At 54.5% G+C, this 21,565-nt stretch overlaps 3 protein-coding genes across 3 annotated transcripts; 1 reads left to right on the top strand and 2 right to left on the bottom strand.

The window, feature by feature from the left end:
• Positions 1-58: 58 nt before the first annotated feature.
• Positions 59-3,796, top strand: BESB_047190 (uncharacterized protein; the record flags this gene model as incomplete). Its single annotated transcript, XM_029363170.1, has 6 exons — positions 59-193; positions 744-985; positions 1,630-1,782; positions 2,292-2,376; positions 2,807-2,934; positions 3,175-3,796. The coding sequence occupies 6 exons, from the start codon at positions 59-61 to the stop codon at positions 3,794-3,796; spliced, it is 1,365 nt and encodes a 454-aa protein (XP_029220536.1).
• A 1,899-nt stretch (positions 3,797-5,695) lies between these two features.
• On the bottom strand, positions 5,696-14,442 carry BESB_047180 (protein kinase (incomplete catalytic triad); the record flags this gene model as incomplete). The annotated part of the gene is made up of 12 exons (XM_029363169.1): positions 5,696-5,941; positions 6,087-6,194; positions 6,677-6,889; positions 7,515-7,610; positions 7,950-8,167; positions 8,564-8,679; positions 8,827-9,027; positions 9,685-9,790; positions 9,999-10,566; positions 10,923-11,015; positions 11,446-12,230; positions 12,699-14,442. The coding sequence occupies 12 exons, from the start codon at positions 14,440-14,442 to the stop codon at positions 5,696-5,698; spliced, it is 4,494 nt and encodes a 1,497-aa protein (XP_029220535.1).
• Positions 14,443-17,019: 2,577 nt separating this feature from the next.
• On the bottom strand, positions 17,020-19,376 carry BESB_047170 (uncharacterized protein; the record flags this gene model as incomplete). Its single annotated transcript, XM_029363168.1, has 2 exons — positions 17,020-18,852; positions 19,077-19,376. 2 exons carry the CDS (start codon positions 19,374-19,376, stop codon positions 17,020-17,022), a joined length of 2,133 nt encoding a protein of 710 aa, XP_029220534.1.
• Positions 19,377-21,565: the final 2,189 nt, after the last annotated feature.

Below are 21,565 nucleotides of genomic sequence, written 5' to 3'. Positions count from 1 at the left end.
TGTTCCTCCTGCTTCGGGAAACGGGGAAGTTTACTCTCTTTTTCCTTTAGAAGCAAGCATGGTGCAGACCGCGCCTTCTGCGATTGGAGCCGTAGAGGCCTCCAAGGGGCCTTCCGCGGTCGTGGAGGCGTCGGAAGACCCGGCAGCTCTCCCTTCCGTAGGACAGCTGCTGCAGGTGATTGCCGAGCACAAGGTGAGTAGCAACGTGTCATGCATCCTATCTAAGCTGACGAATCGGATTGGAAGGTTTTGTTCGTTTGTGCGGGAGTTTATATCGCCTGTGGCGTGGACGCGCTGCCGACAGAGGGTGTCTCGACTTCAGTCTCCTGGCGCGCTTTGTACGCCACGCCCTCATCCCACCTCGCCAGTGTCTTTCTCGCTGTACCTGGCGCCTGCATCTGAGGCTTCTTGCCCTCCCCTTCACGTCTCCTCGGTCTCCCTCTCCTGTCTCATTTCTCTTCTTCGTCGTCCCGCGGTGCTCTGGCTGTTCTCTTTTTCTGCTTTTGCTGCTTTGCCGCTCTTCTCCCCTCGCTTCTTCCGATGTTTGTGGGATGGTTTTTCATCCCCTTCTTCCTCTTCTGCTTCACTCTCGGGTCGCGAAGAGGTGCGGCAGCAGCTGTCGAGGCTGCCGCTCCTGAATCCGGTATCTCAGAGGCGGTAGCCAGTTCTAATGCGATGATAACGATGCGTCGCCTAGCTGTGATATCTTTTCTCTCTGCTCGCTTGCTTTTGCGTCTGTGCAGAAACGGGAGTGCCTTCAGCTCTCGCTTATCGCTTCCCTGGAGGCTGAGCTCGCAGAGACGCGGACGGCCGTGACAGACTATCGCGCCTGCCACGAGGTCGTTAACAATCGCCTCCGCACTGCAGTTCTCGATCCCGCCGTCAGCCTCGAAATCAAAACACTCAGACAGAAACTATTCGACACAGAAACCCTCCTGCGGCGCGCCAAGGAGCAGCTCGCCGCACAGAACTTCTCTGGCCAAAGGTGGGGAGCTGGGTGGTTTTTCTCGCGCCAGTCGCTCCTCCCAGATATATCATTATGTTCAGATGTAATTATATATTTATGTTTGTACGTACATGCATATGTATGTACGTATTTTTTATTCGTTTCGAGGGGCTGCATACGCTTGTGTGTGTGCGGTTGGGCTTGCCTTTCTTTTCGTCTCTGCGCATCCGCGGAGCCTTGCGGCGGCAGGTTCGCTTCTGTCTCGTCTGTGTGGCAATTTTTGCCCTCGCCGGGAGATAATTCCGCTGTCGCTCGTGGCATGCGGTTGCAGCATGGAGCTATAGATATGAATCCATGCAGGCAGGCGCATACAGGTCTTCGTTTGCGCAAGCTGTATTCAGACAAATGCAAAATATCTGTGCTTCCCTTTGCTTCATCTGCGAGAGTCCATCGCAGCAGGAGGCGCACAGTCCTGCACACGGCCTTGTATGTGTCGACATGCCTTCCTTGGTCTTTAGCAGTATATATTTCTATCGATACTACGTATATATGTCTTTACACACATGTGTATTTTTATACATGCGGAGAGTGCGCGTGGTGTCTTCGAGTGCGGTGGCGTGTGGAGGCGGTCTCTGCGTGTCTCTGAACGTAGTCGGTTGTTTTGTTTTTTCTGTGTCTTTCAGCGTGGTCGGTCAGCGGCTTATCAATAAGTGCAAAACGCTTCAGGAGGAAAATAACGAGTTGGGGCGCTCGCTCGCGGAGACACATCTGCAGCCGCTCACCATCGAAGTCGCCGGCCTGAAGAAGCACGTCGCGTTCTTGCGTGGCGAACTCAGGTGAAGCCTCTGCTCAAGCTAATAAAGCTTTCTGTATTACTGCAGTATATATGATTTTGGCACCAGTACCAGAAAACTCGGCATTCAGATGCGTCGATAAGCACACGCAAACCACTCTCCGCGATGCCGCGACGGTGCTTCACGCGCCTCTCTACCCAGATATATGTTGCTTCAAATCTTTTTTTTATATCGATGTATGTATGCATGCTTATATGTTGTCCACATGAGTGGTGCATGCGATCATCATTCAGTGAGAGGTTGACTGGAGACATCTGCTTACGTGTGAATATGGCAGCGTATCGTTGCGCACGGTTGTGTCTGCCTTCGCCACGTTTTTCGTCGCTGTTTGCATAGGAAGGGCCGCGCAGGAATCTCGACTATCCACTCGAACAACGTGGTATCGCTGCGTACACGAATATATATATATTTCTTTCGAAAATTTCCTGCTTTTTCGTATGCGTTGACCCTGATGCGAAAGAGTCGCTGGGTGATGGCGTGCGCGTGCGCAGGCAGCTGCGAGAATTGAACAGCGACATGGATCGTGACAACGAGACGATGGCGCTCCAGTTGCAGGAGCTCTCAACCGCCGTTGCGGTGAGGAACGAACGTCTGCTTCAGATTTCCTGGCGAATTGCGGACAAACATTTATAGTCACGCGCCTGTCGCTCGCGCACGCTCTCGATGAAGTGCAATTTTGCGTATCGGTGTATGGTTGTATACTTGCAGACGGAGACACGCGAGCAAAAGTTGAGTTCTATCAGCGAAGGCTGCCCCTGAGAGATTCACACACTGGAATTCATGTGGCTCGATGCATGAACCACATAAGCATATACGCATACATATATATTCTTGAACATATGCATTACATACATACATACATGCATACATATACATATGCGTATGTATATATGTATACATGTATAGCAAATCAATGTGGATATTGTGTGTGCATGCTTAAATGCGCGGGACTCGCATGACGTCCACGTGCCGGATGCTACATTTTCTCTTGAATTTTTTTTTTCAGGGAGTGACGGCAGAGCGGAATCAGCTGCAGCAAGAAGTCACTTCGCTGCGCGAGCAGCTTGAGGCCTTGCGGGTGGCGAGCGCGGCAAACCTGCCTCAGAATTATTACGGCTCTCCCGCCAGTGAAAGGTGCGTCAACGGTTTCTACGCACGAAATTCGCGCGCCCGAATGCAGACGCGAGGGACTCTACGGATGCCTGCACAGCTCGAAAGAACTTCACAGCTCATCTATCTATCAACCTATTCAGCTATACATGTATTGCATATATAGATGTAGATATAGATATAGAGTTAAATATATATTTTTATATATGTATAGATAAATGCTAGAGATATATGTAGTGAACATCTCGCCATTTTTCGTTTCAGGTACCCCGACAGCTATGAGGCGAGCGGCCGCACAGCGCCGCGGCGCGAGGCGTGGAGAGGCTCGCGGGAAGCCGCCTGGGCGACGAGTTCCTCCTTCTCCGAAGCGCGAAGCAGCTCGCGCCGCGACCGGCGCCGCGGCCACAGCGAGCGCGATCACGGGGAAGGAAGTCGGGGCGACAGCAAGGATGACGCGAGCGTGGAGCGGGAGTCTTCGGCTATAAGGCGAGACCGCGAGGGGGAGCGAGGCGGGCGCAGCGGCGCGCGCGAATTCGACGGCAGCAGCGCGAGCGGCGCCAAGACGGAGGGGGGCCGTGAAGGCCGCGACGCGCCGGGGTCTTCTTCTTCGGGGGGCCAGTTCTCCTCTTTCTCTTCATCTGGAAGGCGCGGCAGCGCAGAGGACAGCCACCTGGCGGGCGCTTCAGGCCACTCCGAAAGCACCGGCCGCCGAAGCGAACGCAGCTACAAAGACTACTCCGCCGCCAGGCGACACACGCACGACCGCGAGTGGCGACGCGAAGAAGAAAAGGACAGACGAGACAGAGACAGGGACTACCACACGCGATCCGAGCGCCGCGGCGCCAGAGGCTCCTCCAAAGAAGAACGAGACCGCAGATACGATTAAAACGAATTTTGAGACCCGATCAAATCGATATCGCAGATGCAATTGACGCAGACGCGCCAGGGAGGCGCAGGGCAACGCGAGGGGTGAGGCACTGATCGAAGAAGAACTTGGCGGGCGAAGAAGCGGGATTTGGAAGCCGAAAGATGTCTTCAGGGGCAAACGCTGCGCTGCGAGGCGTGACGTCGGGCGTCTGCCTCCTCATAGGTGGATGTCCTTGCGCTGCACACGCAGATAGACGCGCGTTCGTTTCTACAGGCATACATGTGTATGCACATATATATATATATATATATATATATATATATATTTGCATATGTCTTCTTTTCGGCCTGGCCGGCGCTTCTCCGCGTGTACGTACACGCCATATACATATATTTACATGCATGTATATATATATATATATATTTATGTCCGCGTAATGCCGACGTCGGCGTTTCTCGTCTGTGGTCTGTCGCGCTCGCGCACATTTGCGAGAATGTGTGTGTCTGCACACGGAATCGCCTGGCGTCTCTGTTTGACGTTTGGAGGATTCAGGGTTGCTTGTTCCCCGCGGAGTTCGACTGCTCCTCGTTCGCAATCCACAGCCACTGGAGGACTTCTTTTCACTCAATGACACCTGTGTTTTTCGAGGAACTCCGACGTTCTTAGAAGTTTCGCGAATCGACAGTGCATGCGTAACGGCCGGGTCAATTGCCGATTCGAGGGCTGCCTCAGCGGCTCGGTTCGAAGCACGGCAACTACCTTCTGCATGTGGCATATGCATCTACTGGCTTATATATATATATGCATATAATATATATATATGCATATAAGTATATATGAACGAGGACTCTGTAGCAGGTTCCCAGGCGCGGCTCGCGTGCAGAGAAGAAGCGAACGCAAGGACGGATTTGCTTTTTGTAGAGAAAGGCGCCAGGCACTCAGAGGCACACGGAGCTGTCCACAGGCGCAGCAGCGCGAGAAGCGCTGCCGAGCTGCGCGCAAGGAAGACATTGCATACAGTATTAGCGCTCAAACACATTTTTTACCCGCTCGTTGGCTGAATTCCTCGTGTGAGCAGCGGAAAAGCAGGCGATGACACTGACATTGTGCGAAGCCAAAAAAAGTTAAGGTCTTGCGATGAGAGGCGTATAAATAAAAATATGCACATGTGCATGCATATGATGCAGATATATATATGCATATATACAGGCAGACACATGATCTTGTGTAACGCCATAGACGAAATGGTTGGCGAGCTGATGGAACCTGTGCGAACAAAAATGTGGCTTTGAATGCGAAGTGTGCAAAGAAGCAATTCGATGGCAGCAGACAAGCAGACCCTCGCGCCGGCACAGAGTTCGATGCAGCTGGCACGCGAGAATCTGCGTGCGGCGCGCAGACTCGCATTCGATCACAAATATGTATCGCGCTATGACGCGCGCGTGTATGGACATCCGGACGTGCAGGTGATACATGCGAAGTCACTTTACAAATGCATGCCGCACACAGGTATACGCTTGCGCGCATAAATGGAATCTCAATTCCCTAGATGTGCGAGGGCGGCGGCCGGCGGAAACTCCAGAAAATAGCGCGACGAGATTGGCTAAGAGCTCGAAAGAAAACGACACTCGCTCTGCCTAGCCTCGCATCCGCGTTGGCCTCAGCCCTGTCGCAGTGGCACCACGTGCATATATATATATATATATATACGCATATCATATCCGTATTCATCTATATATACATATATATATATATATATATGTATTATGCGAAGGTGTGTTTACACATTATGGCGATTAAGTAAATGACTGTGGAACTCATGCGAGAGCGCAGTCTCCTTGGCTTCTAATTGTGCCTTTCGCTCGCGGGAAGAAGAGCGCGCAGGCCTCCTTAAACAGAGACGGCTGGAAGGCGCTTTCACTCATCATTCAGATAGAGCTGACCGACGCTCTGAGTGCCTTGATGTCGCGCGCTTGAGGAAAAAAGTCCCGAGGGAAGAAAGCTCCGACTCGCTTTTTTTGGAATTTTCTTGGGGCAGAGCGACCAGCCGGACTTGCCCCGAGCCTTCTCTGTCTGGCCATGTCGAGGCAAAAGGGCCTTCGTCAGGCGCGCCAGCGGCTTCCACAGCACGCGCCTAACGCACTTCGTGCAGAAGAAGGCGCCCTGAAAAATCGTGAAAAATGGAAAAAATGCATAAAAAGTGCTGACAATCGTAAAAACAAAGCCAGCACTGGACGAGAAAGCCACGTCACCGGGGAGCTGGGTAGGCTCTCTTTTTCAAATTCCAACGCGAAAAACAAAATTTTACCTTCTCGCCTGGTGGGCGATGCGCAGACGCTCCAGGAGACGCAAGCAGCGCGTGCTGACGAACCAAGCCGCTGGCGCGCCTCCCGATGACCTTTAGTCCATCTTTCTTCTGGAAAAAGCAGAACGAGTTCGATGTCGCACACGAAAAGATCCGCTATCTCCACAACCAGCCGGACGCTCCTACCGATCTACCCGTAATAGAATTCACGTGTTCATGCGCGCTTGTGCAGCGGCATGAGGAGATATACCCGCACATAATAGCCCACACGTGGAGGCTTTGGGAGCGCGGACTTTAGGCGTTTTTCCATGTATCAAGAAGAAGAAACTCGTGACGACAAGTGGTCGAGGCGAAAAAACCTATGTAAATGTGCGGGCGCACAGACACGTGAATGAATATGCATATATATATATATATATATATACATATATATATATATGGACAAGTAGGCAGACGGATATTTATAGATAGATACGTTGCAATGTGTAAGCTGAGTGGAAGAGAATTGTTGGACCTGCGTCGTGAAATGAAAGAGCGTTTGTCGCCTTCCTTGTCTGCAAAGAAGAGTTTTCGTTCCTCAGCTGAAAACTCACGGCGATGGCGACAGCGAATTCACCGAACGTGAACGACCCGGCCAGGTCCACGTCCATCTCGGTCAAGTAGCATTGCATCTCTTCTCGCAGTTTCTTGGAAAAAAACAGCCACGCCCCAACCACCCAGCCGAAGCGACGTGTGGACATATACAGGGGCAACAGCACCGTGAAGAAGACACACAGGTAGATGCTGGTTTGACGCAGTCTTCCTTTCTGGGTTCAGAGAAAGTTACACTCACGGTGCCAGAGAAAGAAGGCGTGAGACAAGTCCTACTCTCTGAACGCCCCCCTCCTCTGATAAAACGAAACCGCCGCGCTGCTCACCCGCGGAGTCACCGCGCAAAACGTCTGCGCCGGCCGTCCTCCTCCTCTCCTGCTTAGGCTTCCTGGCGCGCAGCCGCTCATGGGCGACTTGACGAAAACGCACGAAAGCTCTCTTCTGCCTAGCTCGCGAGCACCACCCGGGAAATCAAACATCCACGGCGCGCGCTAGAAACCGCACTAAAGCAAATACACATGTCTTTACGCGCCTACATTCGCTTGCGTATCCGTTACTTTACCTATATATGCACAGCATGATATACATATACACATATATATGCATGCATATATATATCTATATATATGTACACGTGCAGAGAAGCGTAGTACAGAGGTTTGCCCGCCATCGAAGGCCTTGCGTTTGAGAATCCATGTCGCACAGGTAAGTCGACTTTATGACTAGAAATTGCGCGGACTTCGCTGGGAACACCCGCCCACATCGCGGCGCCCTCTGCAGGGGGAGGTTGAATCACCTCAAGCGCTGTGAGCAGGCAGCGTTCACACAGTCTTCGCTTACTCTGCCACCGACGCCGAGGAGCGAGACAAGCTGGCTAACCGCGACCAAGCCCGTGCCGCCGGGATCTAGTCGACAGAAGATGCGCCTCAGCGAGTTCTGGAAGTCAGAAGAGGATAGCCAAATCCATCCCTAATGCCCCTCTGGAAGCCTCACGGTGGCAGCTGGACTGTCTCCTCGCCAGAATGAGTTCAATTCAGCCTCTGTCTCCCTCTCTCCACTCCCCTGCTCCCTCAGCCATCGCTGGCAGGCGTATATATGTGTCTCTACCTGTGTATTCCATGTAGGTGCATGCAGATGTAGGACGCTGGACGCGTATGCAGGAACATGCATATGGCGGCGGCGAGTTTGTGCCCTGAGTCTCGCGAGCCCACCCCGGCTGCGCGCGGGAGTGAACCTTCGTGCGCAGGAGTTTGCCGGCTTTCGCGTCTTACTGACCGCATGCAGCAGCGTCTGCTTGTCCATAGCGCCAGCGAGGAAGGGCGTGAACTCGAGCGCGTGAACCGATTGATGCAGAAAGCAGCCGGTCGAGCTGTAGACGGTCCGCGTCGAGGTGTACATGGAGGTGAAGATCTCGAGGGCCTCGGGTTCCCGAATCGAGAGAACAAAGCTCCTCAGCGTCGCCAGAAAGTCATCATAGACCACCACGCCGCGCTCTGAACACGCCGCACGTGGCGAAGCAGGAAGCCCGCGCATCAAACAGGATCGCTTGGATGTGTGTGTGTCGGTGAGTTTGCGGCGGAAGCAGCCTTTGCCGCAGTTCAGTGCATTTTCGGCCGAGGGTATGCATGTCAGCGATGCCGGTCATGCTTCAAGCTATTCCTCCATTCCACGGGTGAGGCTAGCTAACGTTGATGCCTCTTTCCACCTTTCGCAAAAGTTCTCCGCAGGCTCCCCTACGGCCGTAGGCGCACGCGCCTCGCCCACATACACGAACTCTGAATACATATACATATCTATACACGCAGATGCATGCATGTGTGTGCCTTCGTGTATAAAAGAGAGTCGAGAGATTCTTCGTGCAGACTGGAGCTGGAATTCTCTGTGCTTACTGGACCGGTCAAAGGCGTAGAAGAGGACTTCGATTTCCTCGGGGATCTCTGAGGCTGGGAAGGCGTACGCGAGAAGCAAGTAAAAGAGGCGATGGAAGAGGGAGAGAAGAGGAAAGCTGCGGAAAGCAAAGAATGAAACAGAGGCAGACAGGTTAGGGTTTCCAGAGTTCCTGCTTCTGCCGAGAGTGTCGCCAGTCGGCGGCGGCGCTGGAGCTGTACGCGGGCGAATGATTATTGAAATTTAGCGGATCGCGTTTCTTTACCTGCGCAGATTATCAATCATTGTCGTGATTGTGGCGTCATTGTTCTTCACGCGCTCAGCGAGCTGACGAACTTTCGCTTCTTCCTCCAGCCTCTCCTCTTCGAGCCACGGATGCCTCAGGGCCTCCGCCGCCGTCATCCTTGACTTCTGCTTCCTCCGCAGACACCTCTCGAGGAAATCCCAGAACGAAGGGCTGAACGCCCTGCAAACAGGCGCGGGCCAGCAGCGAGCAGAATGCGCCTTTGCACACGAGGGACGGCGGAGTGCCCACCAACGCGCGCATCCGAAATATCTCTATATATGTATACACTTATGTGTATGCGGATCGCACCACAGGGTTGGTTTCCATGGTATCTAGAGCACACGAGATATAGATATATATAGGCACATATATAACATATATATGTACGCATGTGGATGCATCGGCGTTAGTGATTCTGCTTAAGTTCACAGAAATGCTTGAAGGCCGTCGCGAGGCTGCGTGTGGTCCGCCGCGCCACATGCAATTCGAGAGGAACTTTCAAGGGGAGGGAAACAGGGACTGAATTGCATATATTGACACACTCCACAACCGCATGCACGTAAACGTATATATTTACATGGGCATGCATGAGCATCAGATATAAATAAATGCACCTGTAGTCGATACTGCAGTGCGCAGGGAACGTGCACATATGCGTATATTCCATCCTTCGTACGGATATATGTATATACATATGCCTGGAAAGCGAGCGTTGCTTTTCAGCCCAGACACTCTGTTTTTCGTGTGCGTGTGCGTTACGGCTTCGCCTGAGCTGCTTCGCGTGAAAAGCCTTTCACACTAGGCGTTTCCGTATGGCGGGCGCTGCGCAGGCCTGACCTGCGAGATGTTGGATCTACGACGTGACCAGAGCTCGCGAGTGCGGGCACGAAGGCGCCGGTGACCAACGCGTGGATGACGAGGCCGAGTCCCCACATGTCTGCTGCTGCATTGCAGTGAGAAAAAAGGAAGCTCTACGCCTTTTAAAGCCCCCCAGCGTCTGCATGGCGGGTGCCTGCGCCCGCGAGACGCCGGAAAAGGTGTCTACGGCGAACGGGGCGAGCGTGCATCGGACGCCCTCCTTTGTCTCACACGTGGAAGTCAAGGTGAAATAGAACGAGATGCTCCTGGCGCCCTCGTTTATCGCGACACACCTGTCGTGTAGGATGTCTCTGCCACGACTTCCGGCGGATGCAGGCCAGGAGTCCCAACGACCCTTTTGCCGATCACCGGGCCGGGGCCCTTCCAGCTGTCGTGCTGCATGCAGGAGAGCAGGAAAGTGTCGGCGAGCGCGGCGACCTGCGCCGCAGGCGATCGGCCTTCTTCACGTTTGCTGTCTCTGCCGAGACAGCCGCGCCCCTTCGCGGGGCCGGCGGCGCGGCGGGCGTCCGCGAAGGAGCCCTGCGGTTCGGGCGCGGCGCGACATCGCTCGCCCTGTCGCCCGGTCTCTGGCGGCGCATCTCGTGCCCAGTCGGGCGAGTGAGGAAAGCTGCTTCTGTCTGGGACCCGCGTGCATCGCAGCGGCCGCCCGCGAACAGGTGTCTCCTCGGGTTGGAGACTGCGCGACGGTAAGACGGGGCAGGGATTGCTTTTCATGGCGTGTTGATCGCCCTCCCTGCTCGGGGCGTTGTCCTCCGCCTTCAAGTCGAAAAAACTCAGGTGAGGATCTGGCGTCTGCTCCGCGTTGGTTGACGCGAAGAGAGAAAAGCCAAAGTCAATCAACTGAGTTGCAAACAGCGCACCGGCAACCAGAAACACGCGCAGTCCAGCCGCGTTCTGGAGCTAAAACGCCGGGGAGCGTGGAAAAACCTAAACAAAAAGGCGGCTCATCGCGAGGCACAGCGTCGCCGCTGGATGGGCGAAGATTCGGAGATGCCGCTGCGAACAGCCAACGCATGTGTACATGTGTCGTTCTCTCCCTCTGTGTACTGAAGCCTATTCGGGAATGTCGTTGTCGCAGGAATGATACGCCTGTATTCACACGTGAGAATGTGGAAACACGGGCCGGTAAGCAGATATCTAAATCTGTAGACACGAAGCGCTGAGCAGCCACATCTAAAGTGGACTCATCTTCTCACGAGTAGCTTGGATCCGGAAGGCTCGACGAGCATGAAGTTCTGCGCTTTCACGTCGCGATGAACGATGCCCTGCGTGTGGAGGTGGCGGAGGGCCTGCGGCGGAACAAGACAGGGAAGCGTATCTTCTGTTATTTTCAGTGCGCAAATTTTTGGCGAGAAATTGCCCGCAGAGCAAGTCGTCCTCTCACGCAGACCAGCGTAAGCAGTGTTCGAGAAGGATCAACTCAAAGATCCTTGTATCTGTGCATTATTAGCCAGTGCGGGCCTGGCGGTAGTCACTTTGCATCTGCGAAGTGGTTGCCCTCCTCCTCGCGTTGTTCTCCGAAAGCTGAGTTGTGCACATGGAAGTGTTTCGAACCACGCGTTGGGCGTTCGCTGTCTTATTGGCAGTGATGGACTCCGTGGATTTTGAATTTCACCCCAGTCGTTCCACAAAACTCGCGCGCGGTTTCTAGAGGTCGACTCTGTCTGCAGGGCGACCGCCCCCAACCTCTGGAAAGCCCGCCGGTTCGGGGGACTCTACCTTGAGAATCTGCCACGCGAATTTTTTCGTGACCCGTTCGCAGTTGACCGAGGCTCCGGCCTCGTGTGCGTTCGTGTTTCCCAGCAGAACGTGTGCGCCACGCCTCCCTTCCGTTCTGCGCGTCTCGCTGCTGCGCTCTGCGACGGCGAGCCTCGCGACGTCTGTGCTATCCGGGATTGCGAGCTGCTGGAGTTTCCCGACGCTCTCACGCCCCAGTGGCCCGCCCAGACAGACGGGCATGATCAGGTGGACGCCGTCTTCGTCCTCCACGACTTCTACGAGCTTGATTATCGCAGGGTGGTCTGCCGCGAGGAACGCAAACACGCCCTCCCCCATGATCGCGTGGAGGTCCCTCTTCATGTCGCCGTCCTTGTCTCCGCTCTCTTTCGTCCTCGTCTTCCCTCTTGTCGCCCGCTCTTCAGAGGCTGCGCCATCCGCTGTGCCGTGGAGTCTGCCCCGCGGCCGACCGCGCGCTTCCTCCCTCGCGATCCTGCCGTCGGTTTCTGTTCGCCTCCGCGACGCACCTGTCGCGGTGGGGGCGTCCTGCGAGAAGAAGCTGCTTTCTTCGCTGCTGGACGAACCTTGTAGACGAGGGGCCTCTCTCTCCTCGTTCTCCTTCCTGCGCCCACGTGGCGTTTCCGGCGAGGGCGCAGCGCGGGAGGCTCTTTGGTGGCCGCGCCAGCGCCAGAGGCACCAAGCATGCTTCGTGCGTTCGTGCCCGTTCAGAACAGTTTTCAGAGCAAACAGCTCACACGTGTGGCGGTGTCTGAAGACTTTCACTTCTCCTGAGAGTCCGCGCGCGCAGAGGCACGGGAACAAGAGACAGAAAACAGACACTTGGCTGACAACCCGGAATTCGCAGCTCTACTAGCGTCCTAGTCGCCCCTACTGGGTGTGCCTACATCTTGTGAACCTGCGCTTGTAAGTACACACGTGCCACGTGAATATGTATCTCTTCGACATGGAACAGGCTTACCTCAGCGCACTACACACACATGCACATATTCTCATATATGTATGAGGTCCTGTCCAAAGATTCCAGCACGGAACCTCGCCGCACAGGCACTCCGGTTGCCCGTCACACTCTACGCAGACATGTGGCTTTTTCTTTGATTCGGGGATCGGAACGCGACGTGAATGAGCCAGTTTAAAGAAGAAGCGCAAACGTCAAAGCTAGGGGTTTCTCTCTCCTCCGCGCTCACACACTGTCGGTTCGTTCGTTGTTCTGTCGTCTGCGGCGGGCTCATTCGCACCTGAGAAGCCTTGCCCCAACACTGTCGATGTGCTTTTGTACAGCTTTTGCTTCCCGTGAATCCGCGTCGTTCTGCCCGCGAATTTGACGATTGAAGCCAGGGAAGGCTGGAGGAGCAGGTCCTCCAGCGTCACAGAGGAAGAAGCCTGTGTGGACGTAGAAGTGCCTGCTGTTGTCGCGGTGCTTAGCGCGACCTCGCAAAGACAAAACTCTCCAGCTTTTTGGCTCTCTGGTCCTGACTGCCGGTGTGCACCTTCTTTGGTTGCGTTTTTCCAGTTCTGCGGCACCGATGGCAACATATGCACTCGGGAAGGGGCCAGGTTCCTTCGACTATTTTGGTCCTGACCTCCGTCTCCGGCTGCATTGCTACGCAAAAAAGCAGCGGAGGCGGAAAGCAGGGAGCGAGCGCTCGCTTCTGTGGTATGCCAAGTTGGCGCAGATGCCGGGGGTAGATGCGGCGTGGGCGGCGGCCGTGAAGGTGGACAACTCACGGTTCTACGCAAGAGATTCCTCTCGACAGACGAGGATGGAGCATAACACGAAGACGCAGAAGAGTGAGAAGCCAGGACGTCGCTGCGCGCGAGGCAATTTCGCACTTCATGGGGTATCTTCACTCTGATCCAACTATGTATCTGCATTTTCGAAGGATCGCCCGTGTCTCCTGCTCGCGAAGGAAAAGTTCCTTCATCAGCGCTCTTTCTGGTTCGCGGACGCAGACTATGGAATGGACAGTTCGGAGAGAGTATCAACGAGTTTGCGTCGTCAGAGCTCGTGAGGCTCCTCGACGATTCTTTGAGAAGCGCACACCACAGCGGCGGCAATGTGAGCGCCCCTTTCGCGCAAAGGGAGCAAAATGCAATGCTGTGCAGTGAGGTGCGACACTCAACTACCTTCCGCCCAGCCATAAGACGATACAACCCTCTGCCTGGCAAGCTCGGGAAATTCTTCGGTTCCGCTTGCCTGTCGCCTCGATGAGGAATTCGCCACAACGTTATTACGGACGGTTCCTGGCCAACTCTGATTTCACTATCTCTGCTGCTCCCCCGCTCCTGCTCGCTTAGAGTGTACATACACCTGGTGCTGAGATCGACTGAAGGATCAGGCACCCCCTGGAAGCCGTGACTCCTCACTTCTTGGGAGGTATCGCGCTGGCATTTATATCCCCGGTCTTTGCGTCGTGGTAGAATCTCCTTTCTGGCGCTGAATTCCATGCCTTTCACTCTGAAAGGGTAACCCGCCTTGCCACCTGTTCGTGCTGCTGATGGGGAAGAAGAGTGGCGGTTGCTGTGGACGTTACGCTCGTGATCTGTCTGACGGGAACGTGGCGGCACGCACAGCGCATGGTGAGCTTGCAGGTCGCCATAGCTCAACCACCTAAGCTTCTCTCTCTCTTCGTCCTCCCGTCTGTCCGCTTCTCCGCTGCCGTCTGCTCTTCTTTCCCTGTTAGTCCCGCCTAGTCTACACGGGCCTCGCGGATGACGTAGGAGACATGGGCGCGCGTTGGCACGCGGTGTGTTATCTATGAGAAACCTGTCACCTCCGGGTTTCTTACTCCTGTCGTCTGGAGGCTTGCGCCGAGAAGGCGAAGTTGTTTTAGAGCGGATCGCAGTAGATTTCCGGGGTGAATACATTTCAGGAAAGGCCAGTGAAGTCCGCTGCAGCGCCTGCCTTCGTCGCCGAACGCTCACTAACCAGTCCAGAGCCGACGGAGCCTCGGGACTGGAGCTTGCGAAAAGGTCATCCATCCTTGAAAAGCTTGTGAAAAACAAATTGTGTTCTACAAGAGTTGTACCTTCTGTGTTTTTGCTCGCTGCATCAAGGAGGGGTGCGCTCTCAAAGAAACCAAGGACTGCCGAGTGCCTAAGTTGTGACTGGGCAAAATAGAGCAACCGATTTCTGGCGATCTTGACAGAGAAAAACACTCACCGCGAACGAACACTGTAAAGAAGATGCAGGTATAACCTTGCAGCAGCAGCAAGAAAAAACAACACACAAACTGAAAATAGACAAAGTGCGGTTGAGCAGGAAAGCAATGGAAAGCCGGCCTGTCTTTGGGAAGAAACGACGCGGCAGTTCGACGATGGGACCAACTACTTTCGACAAGACAAACACAACAAGTTTCCGTCTGTTTCCACTGTTATTGTTCGAGGGAGGTTTCTATACTCTAGACATGCAAGAGCTCACAAACTGAAAAATTTAGTGTCTCTTCTGCGCCAATCTGCAGATGCATTGCTCTCCGAGTGAATTCTTGCGTGGCCACGCTGCTTTAGCATTGTGTATCCTGCCAGAGAAACGCGCGCTGACGTGTATCATGCAGCTAAACATCATGCATAACTCTTCTCGTATGTAAGTGGTAAGAAACGGGGAAAATGGAAAATCGCAAGAGGACGACACCACGGGAAGAACAAACTATTTCACATACCGATATGTCAGTGAATAGAGAGGACCAAGCTGCTCCGGCGGAAGATTGAGGAGTGCAATGAAGGAACAGTGCTACGAGGGTCTAATCACTGAACAAGCCTACAAAACCACGCAGACGCATCCACGAAAGCCACGCAAGGAACCAGGGAAGGACCCGCTGTTTGGCGCGTGTAGACCACCCTCTCAGATAAGGAGTCAAAACAGTTAGGTGGTAGCTCACGCAAATTTCCCATCACAGAACAACGCTGGCGGGGGATGGAACTGCACAGTTAAGCCCACTGCTAAAAGGGAGGGCTCTCTTACGTGGGAGGAACAAGTCAGATTACCCGCACGGACATAATACTGAACATTGAAAGAATACTCGCCAGTGTAGCATCAATACGGCAATGCCTGCCTTAGGCGTTTCTTCCGGGGGACAACTCTTGAGTTGGCTGTGTATTCACATAGATACATGCATCCAAGAAAGACAGGTTCTCAAAACCAAATGTCCATACATTATGGGAACCGAGCGTTAGCGTGCCAGACTCGCCGCGCAACAGTACACACCGGCGTTGACGCGGGTACTACGTACGTATCCGATGCCATGCATGAATAAAAACCAGCAGTCCTACAAGAAGGCCGCAAAATTGCCTTTTTTTTACCCAACATGAGGGAAAAAGCCAGCAGAATGACTCGTGGATCGGAGGAAGAATCTGGCGGAGCCCCCCCCCAGCGTCAGTAGTCCAACGGTGATGATACCTGCTTTCCAAGCAGGTGACCCGGAGTCGACTCCCAGCTGATGCACAATACCCGCTAGATTTTCGTAATGAAACAGAAAGATAGTATGCACATGTCTCTATTGTTGTCATGTGTAAGTAAGGCGCTCTTCGTCCGGGTTCTCCTGTAGCTTCACGCAAGCGTACTTTTCGAAACAAAGTGTTCGGAGAGGCTACATCATGTTCCCTTCGCAAGCAGATCCCCAAACAAATTATACGCTCTATCGCCCGTGCTACGCCATGCAAGTTCATTTGTCCTGAGGCCTCTCGCGCGAGGCTTCGCACCGCTACAGCATTCACGCCCATTAAGCTCGGGTACAGTTCTGCCTGAAGACCTTAGATCCTATGAATATGTCGCCCTGCGTCTCGTATGGATTCCGGCCGGAAAGATGTCTCACTGTGCTATCTACCGTTCCCACGATACCGTCCACTCAAACGCCAGCTGCACCCCGACAGCAGTCGCGGCACGCTGCACCGCAGCGGCTCGGGGGACGTGTTTGGCAACCGTGGCGCAGCAGCGTCCTCCGGCGTGTCTTGCTGTCCATGCGTTTTGGACAAGGCTGCAGATTTCGGTTCAGAAAAAAAAACGCGAGGCGTGTAGTCACACATGAACAGCTGCTATTGCTCCGGATGGACCAGGTATCTGTACACGACGTAACACACGCATCGAGCACATCGAAGCTGTAAACTAGATTTCCAATATAAAATAAATTAACGCGCACGCAAAAACAACACACGGGGCACGCGTAGCGGAAACGCCTTTTCACGTGCACTCCCTCGAGCTGCAAGACAATCATTTTAAATGCCTCTCCCGACGCGGTTCCTCAGCCGTGTAAAATCCGACCAAGTTTTCCGCGGAGGACCTTCCACAGAAGAACAACACACTTCTGGTCCTCCGAACGCTTTCACGCTCGAAAAAAAATTCAAGCACGAACATTTACACAAAAGTCGTTGGTACTTGCATAGGTGTTTCACGAGACTGCATCCCCGCAGGCAAGTGTGCACACAGGAATCTGAGGAATGGCGTACGTGATCTTCATTCAAGGAAATGAAGAAGAGGCTCTTGCCTCTCCTTGGAAGGTGGTTCCTCTCATCCTCCCTCGTGTCAAGCATCCAGGGGAGGTCTGAGACGACCGCAGACTTCCCTCACCACTCCACAAAAAAACATTTCGCCGCGATTGCGATAAGGGCGCCGAAAATAAGCGCAAGAGTCCAGATCTTCATAAATGCCATAAAGCTATCATCGAGGCACTCGGCGAGGCCGGAAAAGCGAGTACGCGCCACCGCTCCCGCCAAAGCACCGGCAGTCGGTGCCGAGACTACTCCGCTGACTGCCGCGCTCTTCTCTTCCTTTGACGCACTGGTTGTATGTGCAACGATGAGCTGCGGACGATCGGCGGTCGCCACCTCAGTCGCATGGCTCTTCTGACTCGATCCGGAGACCACGACAGAAGCTGGTGCCGTGCTGCAGGCTGCAAGTGTGGGCACTGCGGCGTTGGCGATAAACCTTCTCCCGTCGCCGAGTAGCTCCTCAGTCCGTGACGCCAGCGGGAAGAACTCTGGAGCGCTCGCGTCCAGAGTCGAGCCTCTCACGACGTCGGAGCCGGAGCCTGACCGCGAATAGCCTGACACCTTGCGCTGTCCATCCGACACACTCGAACTCATGTTCTTCCACTCCTGTTGCTCACACTCCTCCTGGATACTCTGGAGCATGCTGGCGAGACGCGCCATACTGCCGGCCGCTGTGCTGCAGACTGTTGACGGCGCGTCGTGAGCGAGATCTAGTCCACCTGTGTCTTCGCCTGCATCTGGAGATCCACCGCTGCCGCCCTTTTCACCCGCGACTTGCTTCAGGAGCCTCTGGCCTGTTACGGCATCTGCCGCCGCCATGCCCCGCAGACTGGCATTCATCGCGCTTCGGCGCACGACGACTGTGGTGGTGGTCGTGTTCTGGGAGTTCTGCATGACGCCAGCTTGTTGAGCAAAAAACTCTGCTCGCGGATCAAAGAGACCAGGCGCCATCTGCCCCATGTGGTCGCTGCGTGCGGGCGACATGACTCCGTCGCTACCGCTGTCGACAGCCGTTGACGAGTCGACCGAAGGCTGCGATTGGGAATGCGCAAATGATTCGCCACCCGCCACACTTGCCACTCGCGAGACGAGGGAGGCAAGCGACGGGGAAGACTGCTGCTGCTGACCCGAGGTATGGCGGGCATGTGCCAACGAAAACGCCTCGAAGGCACTGAAGTCGTCGTGCCGAGGCGCCATGCCTCCGATCTTCGAGAGGGAGCTGCGCGGCCCATGTGGATTGGCGCCGAAGGACGACCCAAAGAAGTCTGTCTCGTCGTTGCTGTTGGCAGCAGAGTTCGCGGAGGACTGATCCAGGTAGGCATTCCTCGAGGGGAAGAGGTTCTGCTGGTTCCTGCCCCGAGATCCCGCCTGGCGGTTCTCTCTCTCATTCGCAGCGGGCAGATGTGGGGACTCAAAGTTCAGTTTGCGATAGTAGCAGACATGCTTGCACGTTGCTTTCTCAGGGTGTGTATTGATTTTCCGAGCGAGCGTGAATACGGCTGTCCTCAAACTCTGTTTTCGATGCGACTCAACTGTGACGATCCGCTCGGCACAAGCCTCATCGGCGGTCACGAAGAGGGGGGAAATGTTGATGTTGGCCTCCGTGGCCAAACGAACAGACTGAATGTAGCCTCCGTTCTTTCCAATGAGGCTTCCAATCACCGCGCGCGGCACACATATCTTGCATGCCAGGGTTCGCGGTTGCAGCGCTGCCGGCCCCCCCGCGCGGGACGCGTTCGGACGCAAGAGCTCGGCGCAGGTGGAGGACTGGGAAGTTGGGGTCAGGGAAATGTCGTGGAGACGATCGATAATCCAGTCGACCACTTGGAAGACAGCGCGTTCCGTGCCCTCCGCCGCGACAAGCCGCTCGGTTGTACCGGGGAAGTACATACCGTGCGGGGACAGAACCTGCAGTGAAAAGCGACACAAAGAAATGGGACAAACAAGCAATGAGTCCGTGCAGATCCACAGCAAGAAAAGCTCCGTCCTCCTCATCACCTTGGAATACGTAGACTCCGAGAAACAGACTCGCGATTCCGTCCCACCCGCATCGATACGGCATACAGGGGGCGTAGCACATTGATATCGACCGATCCTCGTAGACACGCAAGCTACAGGCCCTGGAGACTTACGATTTTCGCGCCGGTGACCTGCTTCAGGTGCTTGATTTCTTGTCCGGTGTTGCCAATGATCATGCCGGCAAGTTGGTTGCTGATGAGCATTTTCAAGTAGCATGGTGCTGACGACGGCGCCGACGCAAGTCGGGCCCCGGCGACGGCCTGCTGATCTAGTCCACTGTCTCCACCAAAGAAATCCGCGGGCAACTGTTCGCCTTGGTCCGCAAAAATCCTGTCTTTTCTGGCCTCGCCATTGACGTTTCCCTCGGCCCTGGAAGGGATCCGTGGGGCACACACGCGAGAAGGCTCCTCCATTTTGCTGCCGGAAATCATCCTGGGGTCGATGAGAAGGAAAGCTCGGTGACTTGTTCGAAATGTGATTTTCTTCCGTTCGATGCAGAATCCTTCGCGCGTCCGGCGAACAAGCAATTCGCATGTCTCGATGGTGGACCGGGTTGTGACCTCGTCCACCGAGAAACAGGGCACAACTGTCAAGCCGGAAAAACGTATTCGAAGTGAGTGCTGACTTCCTTGTCAATCGTCTAAGTCTCTATAGAGAGAGAACAACGATTTTATCGGGGAGTAAGCAAGGACTAGTGTTCACGTGCCGGTAGACCCCTAGCGCAGACCTGGGAGCGCGTGTAGGTAGTACAATGGAGGGCCCCCCGTAATAACCCAGCAAGACCCCTCCCCGAGTAGAAAAAATGATTCGTTGGAGATAACAGGGAAGAAATATTTCGATGTCAGAAAGAAAAAACAGAGAGCGATATTTGCTGGAAAGAAGATTCCGAAGCTCGCCTGCCAACCGCGATTTGGAGCGCCGTGTCTGTGCACCCCTCGAAACAGCGCTTCGGCTTTGTCGTACACACTTGCGAAAATAGCTGGCCTGCAGTGGCCGTGGAAAGCTCCGCCGATGATTCCAGCTCCCGCCTTCTACGACCGACAGCCACAAGGGAATCACGCAAAAGCGATTCCTACTCAGAAAGAGATCAGACACAGAAGCTACAACAGCACAGACCCAGCCGTGCTAGCAAGTCTAGGTACTGCGCTGTGTGAAGCTCACGGAGGGCGCGTCAGAGGTCTCGCCGCGTACGACACCCCACTTGCACTCAAACGGCAGATCGCTGCAGTAATTCACGCAAATTTTTTCTGCTCCTGTGCAGAAAGTTCCGGTTAGACACCAGAAGAAAGATGTTGTCGCTTCTGCGGATGATGTTGGAAATTTGGGCCTTCCTCGGACCGCCTTCTAGACATACATCGTACTGTCAGCGCGACAGAGACGTCCGCGCCGCTAATTCTTCGTTGGTGGTTTTGGCGGCAGATGAAGAAACTGAGGGAAGGAAATCCGGAGACTTGGATAGAGAAGTCACACTCTGCTCAAAATCGGGGAAAAGTGACCAGCACTCGAAGGAGAACCAGGCGTTCCGTAGACCAGACTGGCCTCTTCAAGCGCTCTCTGCTGCAAGCCAGGTGGGTGGTAAGCGGTTCAAGCGTGGCGGCGCGTATTGGCGGCAGAGTCGTCGATGTGTCCTTCAGCCGGAGAAGAAATCGTGTTCCTCTGTGATGAAAAAACCGTATTTCTGTTAAGAAATCCGTCGCTTGTGCAATGCTTCAATCTTTCAAGCACTCACGGAAGACGTCCGTCCTGCGTAAAGTCTGGTTGTGTTCGCTCATCGAAAGCGTTCACGCCGTAGCACGCGGGTTCGCGGCCCGTGACCTGAGGCGAGCGATTGCTGAGGAGAACGAGGCTGGTGTCCGGTGCACTTGGATGTGGCTAACCAAACTGCCTTCTCTGATAATCGTCAGTAATGATTCTGAAACGGGAAGCTGTCTTTCTGCTCTGGAAAGCGGTGACAGACTGACGTTCAGGGGGAAGGAAACGAGGGCCGAGAAGATTCCAGGTCTTCACACCGTTGCTGTCTGGGAGGAATAAAATGCAAGGTTTCCTAGGGGGACACAGGTGGCGCGCGCGATCACCACATGTGCAACGTGCAGGAATCGAAAAGAAACCAACAAAGGTAAAATAATGACAGGACAATTCAGACTCCTATGTCTAGCTACACGTCTGCCCCAAACTCTGCCGGGGCTAGCACGCAGCCAACGCGGGACGCTTGCGCGCGCAACATCATCAGCACGAGGCCGCGATGCTGTCTGGCAGAGAGTCTAGCAATCACTCGCCACGCGTGCGCGGCTAACTGAAGAGTGCATGACTTGCGCGGCGTTCGGTTCAAAAGACAGAACCCGCACAATTTATTTTCACCAAAGACTGCAGCAGGCAAGATGCGATTCTTACGTCGCGCGGCCAGCCGCTTCCGCCACCACCTACTTTATGAAGCAAGGTTTTTTTTTCTCTGGTCTCAGGGAGGACGAACCTCCAATAATCAAATACAGCAGCCGCCTCTGCGAGGTTCGGCACTCAGCAGATCCGGTGCAGACAGTTACAGCGTGTCTGAGTCTGCGTGCTTCCCCCCAAACGAAGCGCGGCGGCGGAACATCGAATAGAA

Source organism: Besnoitia besnoiti, chromosome III (genome assembly GCF_002563875.1).
Source record: "Besnoitia besnoiti strain Bb-Ger1 chromosome III, whole genome shotgun sequence".
NCBI classification, from domain to species: Eukaryota; Apicomplexa; class Conoidasida; order Eucoccidiorida; family Sarcocystidae; genus Besnoitia; species Besnoitia besnoiti.
This window is presented reverse-complemented; position numbering and strand designations above follow the sequence as displayed.